Source organism: Seriola lalandi, unplaced genomic scaffold, assembly GCF_002814215.2.
Source record: "Seriola lalandi dorsalis isolate HSWRI2012SDOR001 ecotype SW California unplaced genomic scaffold, Sedor1 jcf7180002054443, whole genome shotgun sequence".
Taxonomy (NCBI): Eukaryota; Metazoa; Chordata; class Actinopteri; order Carangiformes; family Carangidae; genus Seriola; species Seriola lalandi.
In genome coordinates, this window is record NW_019524996.1 from 394769 (window position 1) to 417695 (window position 22927).

General features: G+C 40.0%; 1 protein-coding gene across 2 annotated transcripts in view; it reads left to right on the forward strand.

The window, feature by feature from the left end:
* The window catches only part of asic2 (acid-sensing (proton-gated) ion channel 2), a 357870-nt gene extending 335762 nt beyond the window's left edge, over positions 1–22108 (forward strand). For both annotated transcript variants that reach the window (XM_023410938.2, XM_023410937.2), the window contains exons 3-10: positions 5368–5495; positions 9914–10064; positions 10396–10452; positions 15629–15782; positions 16841–16932; positions 18150–18229; positions 18875–18943; positions 19970–22108. In XM_023410938.2, the coding sequence (XP_023266706.1) occupies positions 5368–5495; positions 9914–10064; positions 10396–10452; positions 15629–15782; positions 16841–16932; positions 18150–18229; positions 18875–18943; positions 19970–20071 (833 nt within the window). In that variant the 3' untranslated portion in view covers positions 20072–22108. The remainder of the gene's footprint in view (positions 1–5367; positions 5496–9913; positions 10065–10395; positions 10453–15628; positions 15783–16840; positions 16933–18149; positions 18230–18874; positions 18944–19969) is intronic.
* Positions 22109–22927: the final 819 nt, after the last annotated feature.

Genomic DNA, 22927 nt, shown 5'->3' on the forward strand with positions numbered 1-22927 from the left:
AATACTATAGTGAAAAGATCAGTTACAGAAATCCACATTAAGAGTTTACAGACATGTTAGCAGCTATGAGAGGCTGTACTTAGGTGCAGTGCTTCTTTGAGCTAAATGCTAACATCAGCCTAACCTTAAACAAGTAGCAACAAAGTAGTAACAAATTTACCTTCAGCTTGCTAAACATGTTCTGCCCCTACACTCTCACATTAAAAAGATAATATAGACCCCTCATGAAGCCTGACACCCCCGTCCTGACTGTGATAACAAGTGGACAAATGTGAGATGGAGACGTGGTTTTATTGACAGACATGTAGTTGGCAGACAGGTGGAGAGGAAGTGCATGTGCTCCACAGAGGTGCCTAAACAAGAATGCACATTACCTCACACTATCTCCCCAACAAGTACGAAGAAATGTCTGATAATACGTGACTATTTTACAATTTCATTTTAAATATAAAGGCATCTACATTTTCTCATTTACCCCAGTCAATTGTCTCTCCCTATCATGTTTTTCCAGAACAAAATGTGCAATCACTTGAAATGCTGAAGGAGAATGGAGGTGAAAGCAGAACACCACCTGAATTCATTCACTGTTATACAAAGCAGCGAGATCTAAGTTGTGATTGTGGGTGCTGATAGCATCCTAATTTAGTCCGCCTCTCTTATATTGTTGAGTCATTCCAAGTTAAATGAGTGTGATAGTGGTGATGAAATACATAGTAACTACAAATCTATGGAGCTATCTTTGATTCTGCTCCAGCTCTGGTCAGATATGACAAACATGGTTATCCAAAATCTTCTTAATCATTTTTTGATAAGGAAAGTTGAACTGACTGGAGCGCAAACAAGCACAGCGAGCCCCTTTTGATCTGATCTCTAACTCTCTCACACACACATACACTCATTCTCATTGTTTGTTCAGACAGATATAGTGTGCAAACACACACACACACACACACACACACATCTCATTTTCACTCTCAGTAAGAGATTATTGTCTCATGTGTCCCCTGTGTATAAACATCCATTTGGTCATCTGGCTCGAGTATAACAAGCCAGTGTAATGCGGGAAAATGTAGCTGAAACAATTTGTAGATTATTGATCAGTTGGTTTCAGCTTGTCAACTGAGGATTTGCTGCTTTTCTTTGTCTGATGTGATAAGAAACTGAATATCGTTTCCCAACCCAAATTTACATAAAAAAAAAAACTACTGACATGCATACATTAAGTTTGAAAAACAGAGACACAATCCAAAATACATTTATAGTCAGAGGATGTGTAAAATAAACCCAAGAATTATTAGAGCCACTCCAAAATATGGTCGATCTGAGTAGGCCCAAACAGAGAGACAAAATTAACACTGGCAGCAGCACGATACAATGAAAAATAACAAGCAGCAGTAACAGCATTTGAAACCCCCTTCCCCCAACACCTCTCTGACCAAAATACCTCGGGGTGCCTTGTCTGACATTTTGTGTTACTTTCTAAAAGCAACAATCCGACATTGACGCCCGCCTCAGATGTCCAGGTGTACGAAGATGAGAAAGTAAACAGTAACAAACAAGCAAACTTCTCTCTCAAATGCTCTTCGTATGTACAGACCTACCTCTGTCCGTTCATGTTTCGTCAACTGAGTGCAACACTATGAATGCCTCCCAGGAAAGGCGTCTTTGAGTGTAACCATGTGGCAGCTAACACCTACAACCACTTTTGCTCTCCGCTGATGTAAAATGACACATCGTACAAACTAGTTTGTTTCGCCTTGAAACTTCTTGTAAAACCCACTACAACAGAATTAGATCTTACCCTGTCGGATTAGACTGAATTTTGACCCATCCCAGTTCAAGACCCAGATCAAGTCTTGTGAAGAACCTGTGAAGACTTCCAGTACTGACTTTTGTCCCCTATGAGTTCTTGTCTGCTTCATCTTGTGCTGTACACCAGTTGTGTTTTGTCTGTAGTTGCTTGTTCTTCTTCCTGTCACATGTGGTGTTGTTCTAAGTATAAATAACAGTTCATAGTATTTTCAAAGCATATTTATTGCAAAATACATTTTCACACATTATTGTGCCATTTTTGAATGTCGCCATTATTAATAAAAAAAACCTTTTAAATGCAGCGGATGTTGGCTGGAAAAAAGACATGTTTCTGCTTGAAGTCATGTTCTGTCTCTTTTCAGATGTTCTAATACTAATCAATATTCACTTCAAGCATCTGACATCAAGTCCAACATATATTCAGCCAATAATTTAGCAAGTGGATGTTTGTGTTACAGCAAGTGATTTGGTTGATAAATGCACAAACACACAACAGCTGAGCAAATAGATACATATTTATGTGCAACACAGAAGGGTTAGTTGAAGCAGTAAACATATTAGTGCTGTTAAATAGTTACCAAGAGCAGCAAAGCTATGTTTACCAAGAATGTAATTACAGAAAACTGTATATTGTGAACTTTCACCTAAATACACAAACATTTTAAGTTAAATGCTAAAGCTGTTGTTATTTTGTCTTTTTGTTATTACCAACACATTCCAAAACAACAATGTGAATTTCTGCCACTGATAAGTATCGCACATGTAGCCGCAGCCTCATAACTCTTACCTCCATGTTATAGAACTCATTTTTCCTACAAATACCATTAAAGACAGACTAAATAGCCGCACAGACGCATTGGGCGACATTTCTTTATCACAATGAACAGCCAGTGTAGTTACTGTCTCTATTTCCACAATGTACAGGCTGTGCTGTGCAGGCTCAGGGATGCAGTTCCTTGTTTATGCTGTTTAATGTTCATTGTAATGAAGGAATATGTCACCCAGCACAACGGTATTGCTTTTTTAATGTGTTTTTAATAGTTTTTGGATAACAGTGGCTAATTATGTAAGATCTAGCTGTGCTATGGCTGCTAATGGAGCATTTATCCAACAACTACAATAAACACATATAGCTGTGATTTCACATTTTATATCCACTTATGATCAAATGGCAGTGGAATTGTCGTCAAATGACAAATGAGGGATGCACCTCTACATGTATTTTTGTGTACTTTTGGTCTAGGGCACTTTTACGTGGTTTAGTCTAGACCCTTTGTGGGCATTTAGACCAAACACAACCCTGTGTTAAAACAACACTAGGGGCAGCGTTGTTGGGGGGCATGTTGCTTAAGGCACAAGTGAGACAATAAAATACAATCCTGGAAGTTCAGTTTGAGTTACAGATTAATGTGTTTAAAGGCTTCTCAGACACCTAAACTCTGCACGGCAGTTTGTAAATACTCAATACAATGATGGAAAGTTGTCAGTGGTGGCAACTATATTTTCTTTAGTAGTACAAATGTGGCATTCGTGTTACAAAGTAATCCACCAGGAATGTGCATTTGTATGTATGTGATGAACGCAATAAATTGAAATTAATGAAAATCTTCATGCTGCTGCATAAAAAGATACTTTGGAATATAATGTGCTTGCAGATATGTGGCAACAGTTTGGGGAAGGCCCTTTCCTGTTTTAGCAGCACAAAGCCTAATCCATAAAGAAATGACTTTTTTAATCATAGTGTGATTTAACCTGATTTTGTTTATATTGTATCTGTTTAGGCCACTTTAGTCTGCTTCACTAAAGTACAGCCAAATTGGCAGGTTTATGATCTGAATTTAGCCTAAAATCTTGTTGAGGGGGAAGTGCTTAACTTTAGCCTAACATGATCTTATCTGGCCTTTTTGATTGGATGTAACCTGTCTTTGTGGCCAAAAGTATGTGGACAACCCTGTCCTTACCTCAACCACATCCCACACCTTTGGGATAAACACTGACTGTGAGCCAGGCCTTATCACCCAACAGCACTGGGCCACCTCACTAATGTTCTTGTGGCTGAACAAATCCCTGCAGTCAGGATCCAGAAGATGGAAAGAGAGGAAGCTGTTATAGCTACAGGTTAATGTCCACAGTTTGGACGAAGGTGTTACACAGTGAAATATTTAGCCATACACTATATAATACCTTGGGAAAATTTTGTGATGCAGTTTCCTTTTTGTGTGTAAATGATGTGAATCCAGTCAAAATATGTATTTCCTATATACACAAAAGGTATAGCTTCTTAATGGTACAATGGACACACTACAAATGGTAAGTTAGAGAGATGGACAGTGTAAGATGAGACATAAAGGACATAAAACCTGTCAGCCACATGCCAGTACAAGACCTTCATTACACAGGACATGATACTATATATTACAGGACAGAACGGCCACTGCACAGCATAGGACAAAAAATGATTAACTTCCCCACACACACATATGAACACAGAGTCAGCGATGTGTCATTATTATTCACAAACATAGTTTCTCTCTCTCTGACACACACATCCTCAAAAACACGATACAAATTTATGCATATACACTTCCTATTTCTGACACACTCACAGACATGGACTCTGATTATCTCCCTCAAGCAGCCAATGTCCTTTTTTTCTATTTTTGCCTTTTACAAACACACACACACACACTTACTGTACTTTTTCACAGTGATGTTCTTTCAAAGCCACAGCAACCACACACAGCTAAATAAAGCATGTTTGATTCCTGCATCTATTCTTTAATGTGAATGCAGCCAAGCTGTCGCCGTATCAGCCACTGCAGATGTTTGACTGATGAACGTATCATAGTAGTGGGATACTGTGTGTGTGTGTGTGTGTGTGTGTGTGTGTGTGTGTGTGTGTGTGTGTGTGTGTGTGTGTGTTCGTGTTCGTGTTCGTGTTCGTGTTCATTTGCAAGGCTGGCCATGCTGAAAGGCTCTGATGTCTTGGCTGCAGAGTGCCCCAGGGTGTTGGGGTAGTCGACTGACAGTGGAAAGCCTTGACTGAATGTCCCGGAGCACACCACTGAATGTGAAGACATGGAGAGAGAACTCCTATCGATTTCTACAAAGACAGCTCTCTCTCCTCCCATAAATATTACGGCTCTTTATGTCCTTGCCTGTGCATGTGTGTGCATACAAGTGCTATGACCGACAGGAAAAAGGTCATCTCTACCTGTGTTTAATGTCAAGACAAATGGGGGACAGAATGTCTCTTATGACAAAGACGGTCTTAAAAGCCTGAGGCTTTGAGCCAAAAGCCTGAAATTGATTTCTAAATGGTTGTTTCAAGCAAGAAACTCAGTTTTTAACTCTGTTGAGTTAAAAACGCATCTGTTGAGTGTAAAATGTTGAATGTAAAATTTTTCTGTGTTGAGTTTTTTCCTTCTTCTTTCCCTAGGCAGAACAAGTCAAAAAGCCAAAGACATTTACATGTTTTTATTTTTTGCACATCTCTGTTTGTTTATTGACCTAATAAATCAGCTTATTGGGCCTTTCTATTTGTCTCCTTTCCAGAGGATACAGCCTTTGAGGCAGGTGTGCGGGTGCAGATCCACAGCCAGGCGGAGCCCCCGTTTGTTCATGAGCTGGGCTTTGGCGTGGCCCCCGGCTTCCAGACTTTTGTAGCCACACAGGAGCAGAGGGTAAGTGTCCCTGACTTCCGCCGATACACAGTTAATAGCTTTTTTTTTTTTTTTTCATTTCTCTTCCTTGTGCTGTTTTTCTTTTCTAATCCGCATGTTCAGCTTATCGCTCAGAGAAAAAAAAACCTGTCATAAATAAGTTGCCATAACAGGCATGGTGGGATTTTTCTCCATGTATTTGTGTGAGTGTGTGTGTGGATGGCTTTGTTACTGCATGTGTGTCTCAGCCCCCTCTGGGCCCTCAATTGGCCTCTGTGGTCCCTTAGTGATTGTTGACTGACAAATGATAACTTCTCCCTCTGTCAGTGGCTTTGACCTTGCTGGTAGAGAGGTGCTTCACTCAAACTCTGCCCACTCAATCATACTGAAGCATTGTTCCATCACACAAGGCCAATATTAAATGCTGCAGGCCTCATAGATATATACAGTCATAACAGATATTTGATGCAAATAGCCTTCTCTCTGTCCCCAGAGGCTCCCACTTCACAAGGCTGTTTTTCGACTTCTTCTCTTTTTCATTATTTTGGTTTAAGTTGAACAAACCACTGAGGGTGTTTCCACAGTCCCAAGCTGAATGTCTTTTTATTGTGACTCCTTTTCTGTCGTGTCAGTTTTACAAAGGGTTATTAGTTCTGTCTCCCTTTGTCACTTTTCATCTCTATATTTCTTTGTTTTTCTTTTACCTCTTTCTGTTTTCCTGCCTCTAAGTCAAGCTTTTGAAAATGCATTGTCTGTCTGAGCAGTGGGAGTTGACCGGATTGCTCTTTTCTGGGAAGACAGATTTCTGTCAAGATAAATTCATTGCCGTCTCATCTTTAAAATGGCCTCTGTTTCTGGAATATCAATGATATTTGTTTTTCTTTGGTAACCAATGGCTGTCAGTCAGTGTTTACATGCACTTCAACCTGCAGTAACTCATTTTTTTGACACTTGCAACAGAAGCAAGCTTAGAGGGCAGCACTGGCATTTTATCACATTTTAAGTTGATTTATGTGAATTTGTCAGCAAACACATACTCGTCCAGCAGATACAGAGCAATGAGTTGTGTTTCTGATCACCTGGCAAATATAATTCTACTAAATAATACCTGACTTTTTAGAACCTAGATGCTCCACCAGCTAGTTACTAACTGTGTTTGTCTGCCATTTGGTGCTGGGAAGGTAGAGCACAGTCTGTTTTTTAGAGCTTTTAGTTGGTGCTGGTAAAACCATAACAGCCGAGTTTTGGGACATGAAGCAAAAATAATGGGCATGTGATCTCAGGTCCAACTGTAATTTGCTTTTTTTGTCTGTAAATCTCAATATAAACAAAAAACACATGCCCACTTTCCTGCTAAAGTTTCTTCCTTATCTAACCTACAAACATGAAATTGGCTTTTTATAAGTAGGATATGCATGCATATAACAAAGACTGCAGACCATGCTTCAGAAAGGGAGACTGTAACCATGACAGCAGGACCGTTGGATGAAAGAACAGATCAGTACATATAAAGATGCACCCTCGTATTGAAATAATTCAATCTGAATTAGTTCAGTCAGACTAAAATTGAAACTACATAAATTATACTGTAGGAGTTTAAGTTTTAAGTCTATTTGTAAAAAATAAAGACACATGTTGTGTTTGTTTGTCATTGCTAATATAGGTCAAATAAATAAAAAGCATGGCTTACAGATGAGATTCCCTGGTTTTTCTAGGTAATGGTGCATGCAAATGTACTGACACAGAGCGACTGAAATAGCGAATAAAAAAGGAGTTTGATTTGAATTTTAGGAAGTTTTTTTCAGCAAAATTCAGCTGAAACCTCATCTCACTACATCACAGCTCCGTGTGGTGCTTCAACACAGAGAGTCACCTCAGCGTTTGGCAGGAAGGAGAAGAGGAGATCTATCCAGAGATGGTTAGGCCTCCTGGGTAATGAGCCTCCAGGGTTTCTGTCTCTGCTTATCTGTCAGCTCTGTTCTGTGACTGGCAGGGTGAAGACAGGCCCTCATCTGCCTGCCTGCTGCGAAAACACTACCCCTCTCCACAAGCTCACACAGTGGGAGACGCTGCAAATTTAGCTCCAGCTAATTAATGCAGAACTGCACTTTGTACCAAAAGTCTGGGAAAAACCCTCCTACTGTGAGAAGCTCCCACCTGTCTGTTCAAGCTTCTTCCTCCTCTGTGGAAACCCAGAGGGCACTTTCAAATATGTCCAAAAACAATCAGGATAATGATGACTGGGTAGAGTATCTAGGGCGAAGATTTGGGATGGGGCCTTGTGGAGTGTGTAAAAAAAAACCTGGTGATTAGTGGATCTTTATAATGGATACCATATCATATCAGTCTGCCTGTGAAAATGACTTTGACAAAGAGTTTAAATGAACTCATTTTGGCTAATAATATTGGGCCCAGATCAAAGCGGCTTAATCAAGTGAGCTAAAGGCACAAAGTACACAGCCTATGGTAAAGGCTGAATCAGTCCTCACACACAGGCAGGCAATTTTAAATTTAAGCTCTCCAGACATTGAAATTGCCCTTCTGTGGGCTTTTGACTGAAGCTAAAGGGGCATGGTGTTCCCTTAGCTGAGAGAGTCATTCTTCCCAAGGATTAAAAAAAAAAGTCTTCATTATACCGTCATTCCGTTGCTGCATCTTGATTCAAGCTCAGAGTCTTTGAGTTTAGCTCAGTGGGGCCCGGGTGCACTGATGTGATGTTGAGGCTCAGCTCCAGCCTTGACTCCAAAATCTCCATTTCACCCAACCAGTGTTAATACCGTGACCTTATTAAATGCACCCTGTTCCCAAATCCAACTTTTTTTTGACAGTGTCCCTTGCTGACCAAATTATAAAGCTTAACCTTGATTCAGTATAACAGGGAAATGGAACGCTGATTAATAACATACTGAGTGGGGCACAGGTCTCTGCTCTTATTAGACTGACATAATCAGGTCAGCAGGTCTCAACATAGTGAAAAGTGGTATTGAGCACCTCAATCTGATTACAGAGAAATAATCAGATCTCGAATTGGCCACAGTTGACTTTAATTAGACCAGAGGTGAAGATTAGCTGAGATTGTGAAGGTGAATTTAAAGGTTGAGGATTGCAGAGAAGCACCTTTCATAAATTCCTAATTAAATTAATAGCGTCAGGTGTCAGTGTTCATTGCTCGCACTTGTGCTGGCATCAGGGATGGCATGCTTAATTGTGACAGGAGACATTATAGCTAAAATGGCCAGAGGTCTTTGGATGCAGAAATGTTTAGCACACTAGATTTCTGTTTGGATTGTGTTTGAACTTATTGTTTGAAGTGTTGGTGAAGTGACTGTACAGACCTTGAGCATCGAACACCCTCGAAGCAGAGAAACAACAACGAGCTGATAGGAGGGGCAGGGCTTCAAATGTTGTCAGTACTAACAAGCAAACTGTGGCCAAATTTCACCTGGCAAGATGTTCTGTTTTGCTTCATCCAAAAAGAAATGCTCTTTTGGCAGCAAAGCAGCCTCACTTGGGATGCACTGGGATGACGGTGAAGGGATCTGGGGACCAGAGGGTGGCATGTGATCGATACTGAGAGCGCGGGTAGAGCGCGCAGCCTGTGTTGTGGAGCAGATGGGCCTCCACGCTGCTCAGCCTGGTATCCCCTGTCTCTCATCTGCTGCTCCAGTCTTCAGAGCTGCAGGAGCAGGAGGTGAACATTTGGAGTTTTTGTGCTCCCATTGCTGGGTGTTATGGGATTTTTCCGACAGAGTCTGGCTATCTGTTGAATTGTTTTCCGCACCGCCTGGTTTGTTGTGAGGCTCTTCCTCTTCTCTGTACTGGCTGAGTGTCAAGGACTTGGGAACATGTTTTGGAAAGCTGCAGTCAGGATCTGTCCACATTTTGAACTTGGTACATGGATTTTGTCTCTATGTGTGTGTGCTCAAAATGAGCCCTTAAAAGGTCTGAAAAAGACAAGACAAAGGTCTTGATTTTGTTTCGTGCGGGCTGTAGACAGTACCATTAGTGTACAACTGTATAACTTGTTTTGAATATAGTTGCAGGCTGTTGCGATACAAGGTAAACTTGTGCAGCAGCAGATTGTCCACGCAGAAGACTATTTAATCTTGCTAGTAACTAATAATGGGCATATGTCAATTTTAGCAAAAACTTTAATTATTTTAAGTTGATTATTTTCTAATTGGTTAATGTATCCATTTTTGGTTGTTCAGGTTAGTTGATTTATTAAATCACTCAGTATTATTGTTACATGGAGCTTGTTATACCTGCCATCATTCCTTTGACAGTGAAACAGGTATTAGATTACTTTCTATGTGATATTAAAAGGTCGTAAGAAGTCACTGTGGACACTGCAGAAAACTTGGTGTGAATGTGTATGAGAGAAAATATCTTCCTCAAGGCCCCACTAATCCCTCACCTCCTTTTTGTAACACCTATAGCTTACCTACCTGCCTCCCCCGTGGGGAGAGTGCGAGTCGAAGGCTCTGGAGTCTGGCTTTTTCGAGGCCTACAGTGTAACAGCCTGTAGGATCGACTGTGAAACGCGCTACATTGTGGAGAACTGCAACTGCAGGATGGTGCACATGCCCGGTAAGAATCCCCGCTGGTCCGACTTCAGTGTTTGGTGGTGTATTGACCATGCATTTATCAACAGAAGTTTTCAGCAAGGTTGCAGTATTTTATGTGAGATTAAACAGCATCGAGAGGCCTCACGACAAGTCAATACTGGATTAGGTGTTGGCATTTAAATTAGCCCTGGGATTATGCATCTGGCAGGAAACTGGTGATGCGCCTCACATATTGTTTGTTGATTCATCTCACTTTTAACACTTGTTTATAGAGTCTTCCAAGAGTGTTAATGTTTAAACACCGCCACTGACCAGTTTCCTCCTCTAATGTGTTTCATTCAAACTGTCCCTAGGTGATGCTCCGTACTGCACGCCTGAGCAGTACAAAGACTGTGCTGAGCCTGCCCTTGGTAAGTCCGCATATACACCCAATCCCATGAGCATGAGTCAAGATGACATATACTTACTGTAGTCTGGTTTACATATCGTTATTTGCCTAGGCAAAGGATTTGCTTTTTTTTTTGATTCAGAGCTTTACTGCTAAACCTGCTTTAAAGATGAGCAACATCGACACCAGAGAGAATTTTAAGCTTGAAAGGGTTCAATTTAAGAGCCCTTTTCAAGCTTATTTCAAGTATTTTATCATGAATGCCAAAGCACTGCGGTGAGAAAAAAACTTTACTTTGGTAACAGGTGATAGACCTTGTCTGTCATTGGACTTCATTTAAAATGCAGCATGTAGGCTCTGCAGGCACACAGCTGGTCAAGTTTCAATGTATGTGTCACTACTTTACTTTTTGATTCATCAAGAGAACAGGGTTCATCTCAATATTTCCCCTTGTGGGAGTAGACCTCATCAAGTCAGTAACCAACATCGGAGCAGACAGGGACTGCATTGTTAGAGTTTAATTTAATGGGTGAATGGTCAGATATATAATGGGTCATATTTCCTGCATAGAGGTAAATTATACAGGCTTGACTCATTCCTTCAAATTCAAGATTTTATATCAACTTTGGCAGTTGTATTAAATGTTGGCTGGTTGTGCTGTTTTAAGATATAAAATTGATTTTCTTTGTTTTGATTTTTTATGAAACTGCCGTAATACCAGTGCAATATTTACCTTGTGCTGTAGCCAAACACTTGAGAGACTCATGAAAGTCAGATGAGGCAGATTCATTGTGATTTTATCAAGCTTAAATTCCTGGGAAAGTGGTTAAAAGTCAAAAGTTTAGCCTTCCAAAGCAGCAAGATCATAAAGAGGTGTTTTCTCACTATTGAATATTTCAATGTCATGTTGAGGGGCATAAGGAAGGCTGGAGCTTATTCCAGCATGCATTGGGTGACAGTGACACATAAAAAGGGTTGGCTCACAAAAAGCATTTAAAAATTTGATGTTAAAAAATCCTTCTATAAAAATGCCAAAGACTGTTTACAGTGTCTAATATGGAAATGAATGTCTAGAGTAACAAGAACAAGAAATGTCCAAATTATATTCAGTCTCATCAGCTTGGGTTTGCTCTATTACACGTGTCAAGTGGATTTACTGTGAGCTCAGATTACAGGGTGTGTCATAATAACTGCAGGAGGAAAATCTGTTTTATGAAGGGTGTAAACATTTTGGATCAGATTAAAGTTGGATTTATACGTCTGCGTAAAGGGGGTACATCATGGTTATGGCAGCTATGTGAGTTATTTCCAAGATTACCCTGTAGATTAGGGCATCGCTCACGTGCACCTCCTCCGAAATTGAACAACACATTGGTGTCACAGAGAAACACAGCGAAAGTCTTTTATTCAAAAATGAGACAAGGTTACTATGAGTATGTGTTCAACCAACTGTCGCATTGACCATAGACTGTATATAAATTTGACTCTCTTAATAATCTCTTAAATTTACCTCTCTTAAGCATCGACTAGAAATCCAACTGTAATGATCCTCAGATATTTTCAGACTGGGTCTATTTCCTTTCAGGTGGGTTCTCTCTTTGAGAATTCATTTTGCGCATCAGGTCCGGGAAGGTTTTTCACAGATCAAAACAGGCTCACGTGAACAACAAAATAAATTTCATCCACTTTCATTGTATTGCATTGGAGGCACAACTTTAAAAAACGAACAACTCAAAGTCTTGGCAAATAAAACCACAACCGTCTGATAGATTAAGTGAGGTAATTGAGAAAATAGGTTTTTTGCTTTCGGTGCACCAACCCTTTGAGAATTATACCCATTTAGCAACCTAAGTGGTAGCAGTGGTAGAGTTTTGCAACTAAAGAGCACTGCATAAAATGAATTTATTTTCTTGCATAGTAATTCAAAAATTATAGTCAATACTGTGAATAAGTAAACCCACTGTTAACAATACTGAATGTAATATAATCAGCATTTTTGAGAAATAAAAGCCCAAAGTCAATAAAAACATAAATAATACAGAAATAACAAGTTGATTTAAAAGCATACTAAGTAATGTATGACCTTTATCAACCTCAGCTGTTGGCCAGTGGGAATTACAGTTCAGTAAAACTTTCTCTCCTCCCACACCAGTCTCTCTTCTCAGCCCCCTCTTCCCCCACCCTGAGGAAAGTTATTTCTTGAAAGCCAGAAAGGTACAAAAACATGTAGCCAAGGGCAACAATCAGGCAATCAGCATCAAGGATGCACTCTTCCACGCCATAAGAGCATTCAGTATAGCTCACCAATGTGTCATTAACATGCACTTGAAACCACAAGTTGCACTGTATGATGCATGAGCAGTGTGGAAAGCTTTGGTGCTTATTTCAGACAGCTTGTTACCTCTCTCTTTCCTGTAATTGGCTTCATTTCTGGAACAGTAAGGCTTTCACAGTCCCAACACACACACTCACTCAGCTTGGATCATTGAATGCAAATGAATTCTAGTTTTAAATCCAGTGCCAATTTGCTATACCCATCAGAGGAGATTTCACACGGCAAAGTTTGATTGGGTTTTTCTCTCGCTGTAACTGTGTCACTCAAGTTTTGCAGACGGCACTGAAAATATTTCTTAATAGGAGACAGCTGCATCTGCTGACTGAGAACAATTTGCTTATCTAGTCGATTTCTTCTGAGGAAACAAAGATGGTTTATAATTACACATGCAGACAGAAAACACAATCGTTTCCAATTTCTCTTATAGCTGCTGAGCAAGAGATTCAACCTGCCAAAACTGTATTAAAGAAGCGGTTACATTAGTTATCCTTCTGTCAGAAAGATATGTATTTATACTTTATATCACATAGTATTAAAAACTAGCTATGCATTAACATTTAGAAAATACGAAAAGAGGAAGAAATGTATTATGCTAATTTGGTCTTTTAGATTTAAATGTGTGAAAGTGAAAAAGAGTGAGGGAGGTGGACAAAGGTGAGAGGATTAGAGAAAGAAATCAATCATTTGAATGCATGAGTCCTTGCTCCCGTATATCAAATAACATCTCATTTGAATAAAAATAGGAGACCACTGAGAAGCCATATTGAATTTCCTCTTGCAATTACGTGAGTATGTGGCCCTGCCGGCTATTAGTGCACCGTTGGGGATAGCTGCCTCATGCTCTGTGATCTGCGGGTTTGCCACTGAGCTGTCTAAGTGAGAAATAAGTCTGATAACATTAACTTCTCCTTTGCTTTTCATTCTGAGACTATGAGTTTGGCTCCATTGGGAGATTTAAAATGTGAAGAAGATTTTTAAGTCCAAAGAGAGAAGTTTGTTGGTAGTGAGAAAGGATATAAGGTAAGGTAGATAAGGTAATCTCTGGTGAAATTAAATCAGATCGATTTTAAAGTTTGGAACTTAAAAATTTTAGTTTAAGAAAGTGATTTGTGAGGCGTGTGAGCGGCCTCGATGTCAGAGAAGCTTTTGATGGAGCTATGTTTGACAAGCTTGTGTCCCTTAATATTACCGTCACTCTGAGAGATGTAGGAGACTGTGTAGGAGGCTGTGGGCTTAAAACAAAAACCATCCAGTGTTTTTTTTTCCTCTGAGTCAAACTGCCAAAGCAGAGCTGTGAATAGAGCATGGCATTTCTGTATCAGGACTGTCTCTGTCAGGGTAAAGGCTGTTTTGCAGATGCTGCTTGGGGCCATGTTTGTATTTGGTGCTTCACATCCTCTCCTCTGCGTCAATGACATTTACTTATACTGTCATTAGAGCTTGTATAGAGTAAACATCTGCTTTACTTAAGATGCAGCATGAGTGGGGCTATGTGAGCAATTGTGTGTGTTATTTGCACACCCTTGTTCGTAAGTACAGTGTGTGTGACCTCAGTTTTCAGTCAGAGTAAGAAAAGAGATGCCAGATACATTTTCCTGCAGTTCTCAGAAGACATGCAAGTGTAATACTCTAAGCACACAGAGGCTCAGACCTGTACTTTAGATTGAGTGCAATAAGTGTTAGTGTACATCCTGCACTAACATGCACACAAAAATGTAGATAATTGTAGTAATTACTGTAGATGTGGTGAGTGCCTTGAACCATTGTCACAATTTAACATAATGTTTTAGCTTTGTTGAGAAAAATAAAGGAAAAAGGGTAAAAGAACGTTATAAAAAATGTAATTAGAATTTTTGAACTCTGAATGGTCATTTAGTCCGTAAAATGTCAGAAAATAATGTAAAATCTCAGATGCACTTTCCAGTTCAAAGTCACCTCTTTAAATGTTTTTTTTCCGGCCAGCAGTCCAAAAACCAATAAAAATATGATGATATAAAACAGAGAAAAACAGCAAATCCTCACATGTGAGAGGCCAAAACCAGCAACTCGTCAGCATTTTTGCTTCATAAATTATTTAAAAAACAATTTGTTATCAAAATTGTAGTTGATTAATTCTTCATAAGTCGACTAATTGATTAATTATGTTTTCATTTTTAGACAGATTTAAAGTGTCTAGAGGCTTATAGTGACTTTGCAATGACCTTCACATATTTTGAATTCTTTAATTTAATTTTTGACAGCACTGTAATATTTGTAAATATATAAAAATATCAAAGTAATGCATTTTTGTCAGGTAGTTCAATACCTGCTGACCTTATCATATTTGATCTTTTTCATATCTTATGCTTCAAACATTAAACAAGCTACGTATTAATCTAATACGTGGATTGTTTTATTTGCTCAGGTGATTCTCCTCCTGCCCTTTTTATTGCATTACTGCATTACTGCAGCAGGTTCTCCAAATAAAAGGGAAGACTGACTTATCACAGGGCTGAAGGCCTTAGTCAAACACATTTTCAGTCAAATATTCATAACCACATCAGGAACTTCACACCCAAGTAAGAGCAAAATACTTAGGACTCACACTTATAACAGGATATTTTGTAAGTGACTTTGTGAGACTCAGAAAATAAACACTATGTGGGTAGTTATGAGCAAGTTTGGCTCATTTATTTACTGCCTTTTAACTCTCAAAAAAAGTCTCACTTTTTATCTAAAAGAGCATTTCTCCCTTGTGTACATCATCTTCAACCCATCCTCCCACGCGTCGTTCCATCCCCCCCCCCCCCCCCCTTTTTTCCCCCCCCCCCCCCCCCCCCAATTTTACGCTCCTCTCCTCTCCATCACCCATTCCTGTGTGAAGCTAAACTGTCGGCTGTGGAGAGCAGTAACTGCATGTGCAGGACACCGTGCAACATGACCCGCTACAACAAAGAGCTGTCTATGGTCAAAATCCCCAGCAAGACCTCGGCCCGCTACCTGCAGAAGAAGTTCAACAAGACGGAGAAGTACATCACGTAAGTAGCTGGCTTTCCTCATCTCCTTGTCGTTATGTTGACTGCACCAGCAGGCGGTGCAAGACACTGAATTCAGTTACAGTTACTGTATTAAAATCTTGAACAGGAAGATGATGCTGTGGTGCTGCTTGCATGGTTAGAATTATAAATAAAATGGCCTATGTGCTACTTTTGTGACATAAGATAAAAACAACTTCATAAATAAATGAATAAATTGACTTTATACATAATTTTTTCCTAAATGTTCGCAGGTAAAAATTACCATTTGCTACCACACATAGACTCATAGCAAAAACTCTCATTTTGCTTTAAGTTCTCATTATGTTCTTGGCCAAAAAATAACCACAAGTGATGATGGTAAAACACCAGAATACTCAGTTCGTGCAAAACAGTACACCTGGAATGCTTGATCAATTTAAGAACAGTCCTAGTTCACAATGAGACTCTGTGGAGGTGAGTAAAAGCAAATCAGTGGCCTGCACACATTTCATGAATCAGAATAGCATTTCTTATTTTTTCTTATTTCATTTTTAGAATGAAATTTTAGAAGAAGGAAAAAGAGATTTGAGAGATAAAACATGTGAACGAACCCAGTGAAAGAAGCTGACCACTCTTCAGACTTTTTTTTCTTATCATATTCATTCATTGTCAATACACCAAGGCAGCAAGCCATCAGCCTTATCATTTTCAGCAACCCACAATTTAGAGTTTCCAGTCTACCTGATGAGCACAGGAAACACACTGTGAAAGGGAAAAACATGACACAGTGAGGACTGCTGTAGCTCAGAGCCTCCTCTCTGCCAGACAACAGCACAAACCACTGAGCCTCTTAAATGCCCACATTGTTTCCTATAGTTGATTAAATGATGGTTTAAAAGAGCTGGTTGGCTGTGAAAAGCTGAGCTGTTGCAACAAGTGTGTTGTCCTCCCACACAGTGGTCGAGCTTCCCTGGTTTCTCCGCTCTGTTGGAAATGGATGGACTGATTGTGCTGATTGTGTAGTTTGACTGCCCAGTGTGGGATTCATTAATACAAATGCCCAATTTTGCCTTTTGCAGAGACAACATCTTGGTGTTGGATGTGTTCTTTGAGGCATTGAACTACGAAACCATTGAACAGAAGAAAGCCTATGAGGTTGCAGGCTTGCTGGGTAGGTTTTACTCATTGTTATCCTTCATTTTCGAAACCTGGATTCTGTCGATATCAGATACAGCCATTTACGTTTTGTAACCTACTGATTATGCCATTACAGTGTGTGATAAGCCTTCGACAAAATGTTGACGCTAATGAAATGGACTGATTTTACTGGCAACAAGCTCAATATGACACTTCTTTATAGATTACAGCATAAATAAAGGTAAAGTGCAGGAATTAGCCTCTACACAAGCTTTAACTAAATATAAAGAGATATTTCATTCGCTTGTTTTCATTTTTGAGTCTGATGCTGTCACTTGTTTTAATATTGACCGATTCATTGAGACAAGCAGTGATGTCCTCATGCCCACAAGCAGCAGCAGTTTTTAAATCTTCTGGGAGTGACATGGATGTGCTAAAATTGCCAACATTGCTAAATGAAAATTGCCAAATGTGATTCATGGGTCCTGTAATTGTTAAGCTGTATGTATGTAATAATAAGCAATAATGCAAATCGGGTGTGTGATTTCTGCCTGACCTGAACCAAGTAAACTCAGCAAAGTGCAGAGAGTTTTGAATCAGGTTCAGGTGGATTTGTATTAGCACGGTGGGAAAAAATGCAAACTCCTCATTCATTTGAATAGGGTCTCTCCATTAATGGGGATGGGGGAGTGGAAATGTTGATCCAGTAAAAAAAAAAAAAAAATGCATTCAGAAAAGCTTTGCACTGGCAAATCAAACACGTGCATACCACAGACTCCTGGTGGATTATTTTGTGAAGTGAAAGCTGTATTTTTTATACAACAAAAGATGGATTGTTTTCAGCACAATGACTTATAAACATGACACTTGTTCCCTTGTTTCAGTATATTATAAACTACTGTGCTGTGTTTCATCTGATGCTCTTTTCAAAGTTATGGATCTATTACTGCATTACATGGCAGCTAACCACAGGCAAACTAGGAAGTGATAGGGATAGTCATCAATAGTCATTTTTTGTCATTCATTGTAATTCATTTACCTGTAGTTTCCTACTGAATGTAGCACACTGACCCTGAATGCGGGTTAGGTAGTAGACCGTAATTATGTTTGAGATGTACTGCCATTTAAATTTAATAGATTCCTTCCCACTGATCAGAATCAAGTATTTTCCTTGACCTTGGTAAAAATATATTTTTCTTGGTTTTCTCTTTCTACTTCTCTTTGCGTGACTCTGGCTGTGGCCTTCCACAGGTGATATTGGGGGTCAGATGGGTCTGTTCATTGGAGCCAGCATCCTCACCATCCTCGAGCTGTTTGACTATGCTTATGAGGTCAGTCTCAAGTTGCTGTTGCAGCAGCTAATTACTCCCACTCATCACTCCTCTGCAGCCTCTCACTGTGTTTTCAGTGCAATAAACTTTAACAGCTCTTGGATCTGGTATTTCAGTGTTAACTCAAGAGTTAGAGCACTGACAATGAAAACTGGCAACAGAAATAATGTCACAGATATAAAAGGCAGATAAAGAGTTAGATTTACTGCAGAACAGACTGAGATGAAGGACTGTGTGATGGTACTTTTCCACTACTGTGTGCCCCTCTTCAGAGCTTCTAATGCTGCTTTCAGCTGCACAGGATTCTGACAAGCACATAATAGTGTTTGCCCCCCGCCCCTCCGGGGTGTTAGAAATACACAGGAAAAGTAATTTTCATTAGATTCTTTTTTCCATTTTAATGGCAAATAGTGAAGTAATGGGGATAAGAAAACCTTGTGTTGCTTACATAAGCAATTCTACAGCAACTTTTAAGAGCTTTCATGCTGAAATAATTATTATGGTGTAGTTTGTTGCCACATTTTCCACCTAATTACTTATTACTTTGAAGTCAAATGCTCCTGCACAGCCAGTAATTACAAGAGGAGTTCATGGGTTTCTTCTATAACGGACTGAATGAAGTTTCTGACATTTCCTGATCCACAGGTGGTTAAAGACAGACTACTGGATTTACTGAGCAGAGAGGAGGAGGAGGAGAGTCATGGAGAGGATGTGGTAAGAGCAGCCTTTAATCTTTCATTTGTCAATCTTCTTCATAGAGTGCTCTGTGTAAGTGGAGTGTGTAGGTTCAGTGTAATTTCACTCACTCTGATCATGCATATCAAACCTTGTCCCATCCGTACCCCCTCCACACAAGCATGTGGAACAAGCACCCTAGAAAAATTTAAGAGCAACAGCAGCCAATAGCCAAGCTCTGGTCTTTGAGGGCTTTCAATGAATCTGAGCAGCACATGAACATGTGAACATCACATCTTAGTTAAATCAGCAAAACCAAAAACTAGGGGTCTAAGGAAGTGGCTGGGATGGTGCAGGGCACTGCAGCAGCAAACTGCATTTGCATGACAGCATCTGCAGAATAGTCAATGATATGTGCCAGGTTGCAAAGGTCACTGCTTACACCTTACGTATATTATGGACGTCGCTAATCAGCTGGTAGCGAAGCAGCATCAGATGAATGAGCCACTGATAATGAAGCGTGAATGAAGCTGTTGCACTGGCATGAGGCGCAGAGTCATGCAACATGCAAAAACATGCAGGAAGCTGCTATACCATATTAGCTGTGTCAGACCTGAGTTTGGCCTGAATATAAACTGCTCCATCAAAGTCAGTGGTGAGAATTCATCCCATGAATAAACTGTGCTAACTTATTATCCATAACAACTTGTATTGTGGTTTGGTAGTGCTAGCATGTTGGAAAAGGAAAGGCTGTCTGCACACCGAAACTTCCAAGCTCCTAAGTTTTTATTCGTGCAACATTTCGAGCTGCAAGCGATGATTCACATTATCATTAATTATCAGTTTAACCTGACAAAGACCTTGCAGGTCGAAATGTGGCACTGATAAAAACGTGGCAGCTTTTTAAGCTTTCTATGTTGATGTTCTTTGTCCTGCACACTATTCACCTGTTTTGTTTAGTGCTACTTAGCATGTTAGTGGCTAGCTTGCCAGCCAAAGCAGTCACCACAAATAAGAGTACTTAGATGTGGCAAGTACTAAAACTCTTTCAACCTTTTTTCCCAGAGTTCCTGTGACCCGGTGGCAAACCACTCAGAGTCGATCAGCCACACTGTGACAGTCCCCCTGCAGACAACGCTGGGCACCCTGGAGGAGATTGCCTGCTGAGGCCCTCCCCCTTACCCTCAGAGCCACACAAATCCAGAGGCTGCCTCCTCCACTGGGTGGCGCTACATCCTCCTTGAGGGGCACCATGCAGGAACTTAACAGGGGTGGGGAGGACACCAGGACAAGAACAGGGCTTGGTCTAAGGACGGCGCTGTGCTCTGTCACACCACCCTGTCTGAGGCACTAATGGGGATAAAGGAGCTGTCGGCTGGACTTATCGGCCCTCTCTGTCACCCTGCATTGTACTGTAGTGGGAGGGTGGCCTCCACTGTGCCAGACCTGCAGTGGGGTCTGAGTCTCCACATACACGCAGACAGAAAATCTGACTCAGTGATGGAACTACCCAAAAAGGGGGCTGATCCCTGTGCAGCATATCCGTGTAACAAACACATTCATATGTCGCTCACTGCCAAATGAACTGTACAAAATTGGTTTTGAACTGTCCAAACTGCATGCGTCGATCTATCTTGCTCTCTTTGCTGATGCATACGCTGGACTGCAGTGTTGCTTTACTGTACATGTGTGCCATTTGTCTCTCTGTCTGCAGGACAGGCCTGTAACAAGGGCCCAGGTGAGATATCGAACTTCGAATGTACAGATTGAACTATTGGTTGTTTAAGATCATAGTTCAGATGTGACCAATCCATCTTTGAAAATCTATTCTAATGAGCAGTTTATCATTTTTTAGTTAATTATCTTGGGATAGAAGGGGTTGGTGAAGTGTGAGCATTACTTAGGAAAAAAAATACCTAAACATTTTACTTTGTTTATTGAAAAAACAGAGTGAAATCTGAAAATTTTGCAGCTTGCATTTTGCATATTTTTTCACCTGTCGGTTTCAGTTTAATCAGTTTACTAAAGGCATGTTTGCTACGTGACTCCCAGGGTACTAAGCTGTTCTCTGCAGACATCTTTAAAGGGATGTCATACTCTTACTGTTAATTTATGTGAGTAACTGACTGGCATCTGGCTGCTGCACCTCACCACAGCACCCAGCTAAGTCAGGGAAGATTCTGAATTTATTTGCCTGCCAGACGACAAGTCTTGTACAAAAAATCTGTGGTGAATGAATATACCCATGGTGTTGTTAACCCATTATTTCATTAAGATAATTTCAGGGTGATAGTTTGGACAGATATTATCATTTTATCAAGGATGGCCTTATGTTGTCCTGCACCAACAAAACATCCCCAGGCTTGACAATTTTAAACAATTTTCATTATAAAAATGACTACAAAAGCACCATGAGGAGGGTTCAGCCAGGATACATTTTTTATTTGTTTTATTTTAGGATACAGGGTCTGCTGTGTTATGGTGTAAATATCAGTGTTTTTTCTCATAAAAACGGGTACCACGCAGACATGCCTGAAGCAAATCTAATTTAAAAGAACTTTGGTGAAACATCAACTCCTGGTCCAGACGTGACTACATATCTGTCACATTTCTTCATAATGTTACTCAATCTATAGGTGAGAATGTTATCTAGCAGGCAGTAGCGTCTTGGGGTAGTTGAATGTCTTGCTAAAAATGAACGACACACTTTGCTAAGAGCACCACCTTTTCAGTGCAGGTTTAACTGAACCTTCAGTGTCCTCAGAAACAACAGTTACATATATATGGCTTTACACCAAAAGCTTGTGTGAGACCATTTGGATGATATAGTGTTATCAGAGTTTTCTATTTCTAGTCCATGATCATCCTAGCATGGTCTCTGTCATCATGGTAATGTACGTTACAGGTAGGAATGAATTCAAGTGATTTGTCAGACTGTTTGAATTATGATTTCCCATCTGTGGCTCAACCTGCTGTCTCTGTGTACTATCTCATGTTGTGGCTTCAGACAAACACAATCCTCAGCCAACCTGCAGGGATGTGAGACAAACGTGTCTCACTTCTCTTAGCGGCAGCAACACTGGCTGATTCTTCTCTCTACTTTGGCTTCAATTGTTATAGCAGAACAGCATTTTCTCATTTTGTGATGCAGCATACAGTGTGTGTTTTTAATGTGAAACAATTAAATGAAAAAGTTGTTTTGCAGCGGTGGCGTCCTGTTGTGGCAAGGCTAAGCAAGGCAGGTCGACTTGTACATTTCAACACGACGGTAATTCAAAGTGCGTGCATGTTATACATGATATTAAAAAAAAAACAAAAAAAACACAAGGTGATATACAAAAAGGCAATTGATCAGGAGTGAGTCTACAGCCAAAAGCAGCTATGTTTTGAGCTAAGTGCTAACACCGCCATGCTAACATTCTCACAATGACTATGCTGATGTTTAGTAGGTATAATATTTACCATGTTGACATGTTCACTTAGTTTAGCATGTAAGCATGCTAACATTTGCTAACTGGCACTAAAACGCAGTAAAGCTGAGGCTGATGGGTATATCATTACTGTTACAGGTATTTTATCAAAAACCAAAGTATTGAAATTTTAACTTAGTGGTGGTGCTTGATGAAAAGTTAAGGGATCACCAAAGTCATTAAAATGACCCCTTTTACATATAAGAAGTTATATGATCTATTGATCTGATATGATCTAATATAAAATTATTGATTGTAGCTGCTTTCAATTTTAGGTCCATGACTACTAGAAGATTGCTTTGGTTTGTGGCCTGAACATAATCCATTCAAGGTCAGAACTGATTTGTGTAAATCTTACCAAAGTCAAAATATTTTGATGTTTTCTATAAAATGAATTCGTGGTAGTGTGCTGATGCAGTATGGCCGTGGGCTTGCAGTCATCCTCAGTTGACGTGTTGTGACCTCTGAACTGACTCTGGGACATTGTCAACATTTATAAGTTGGAGCTGGAAAGAGTGCAGAGAATGAGTTGCCAGAAAGTGCCTGACAACTC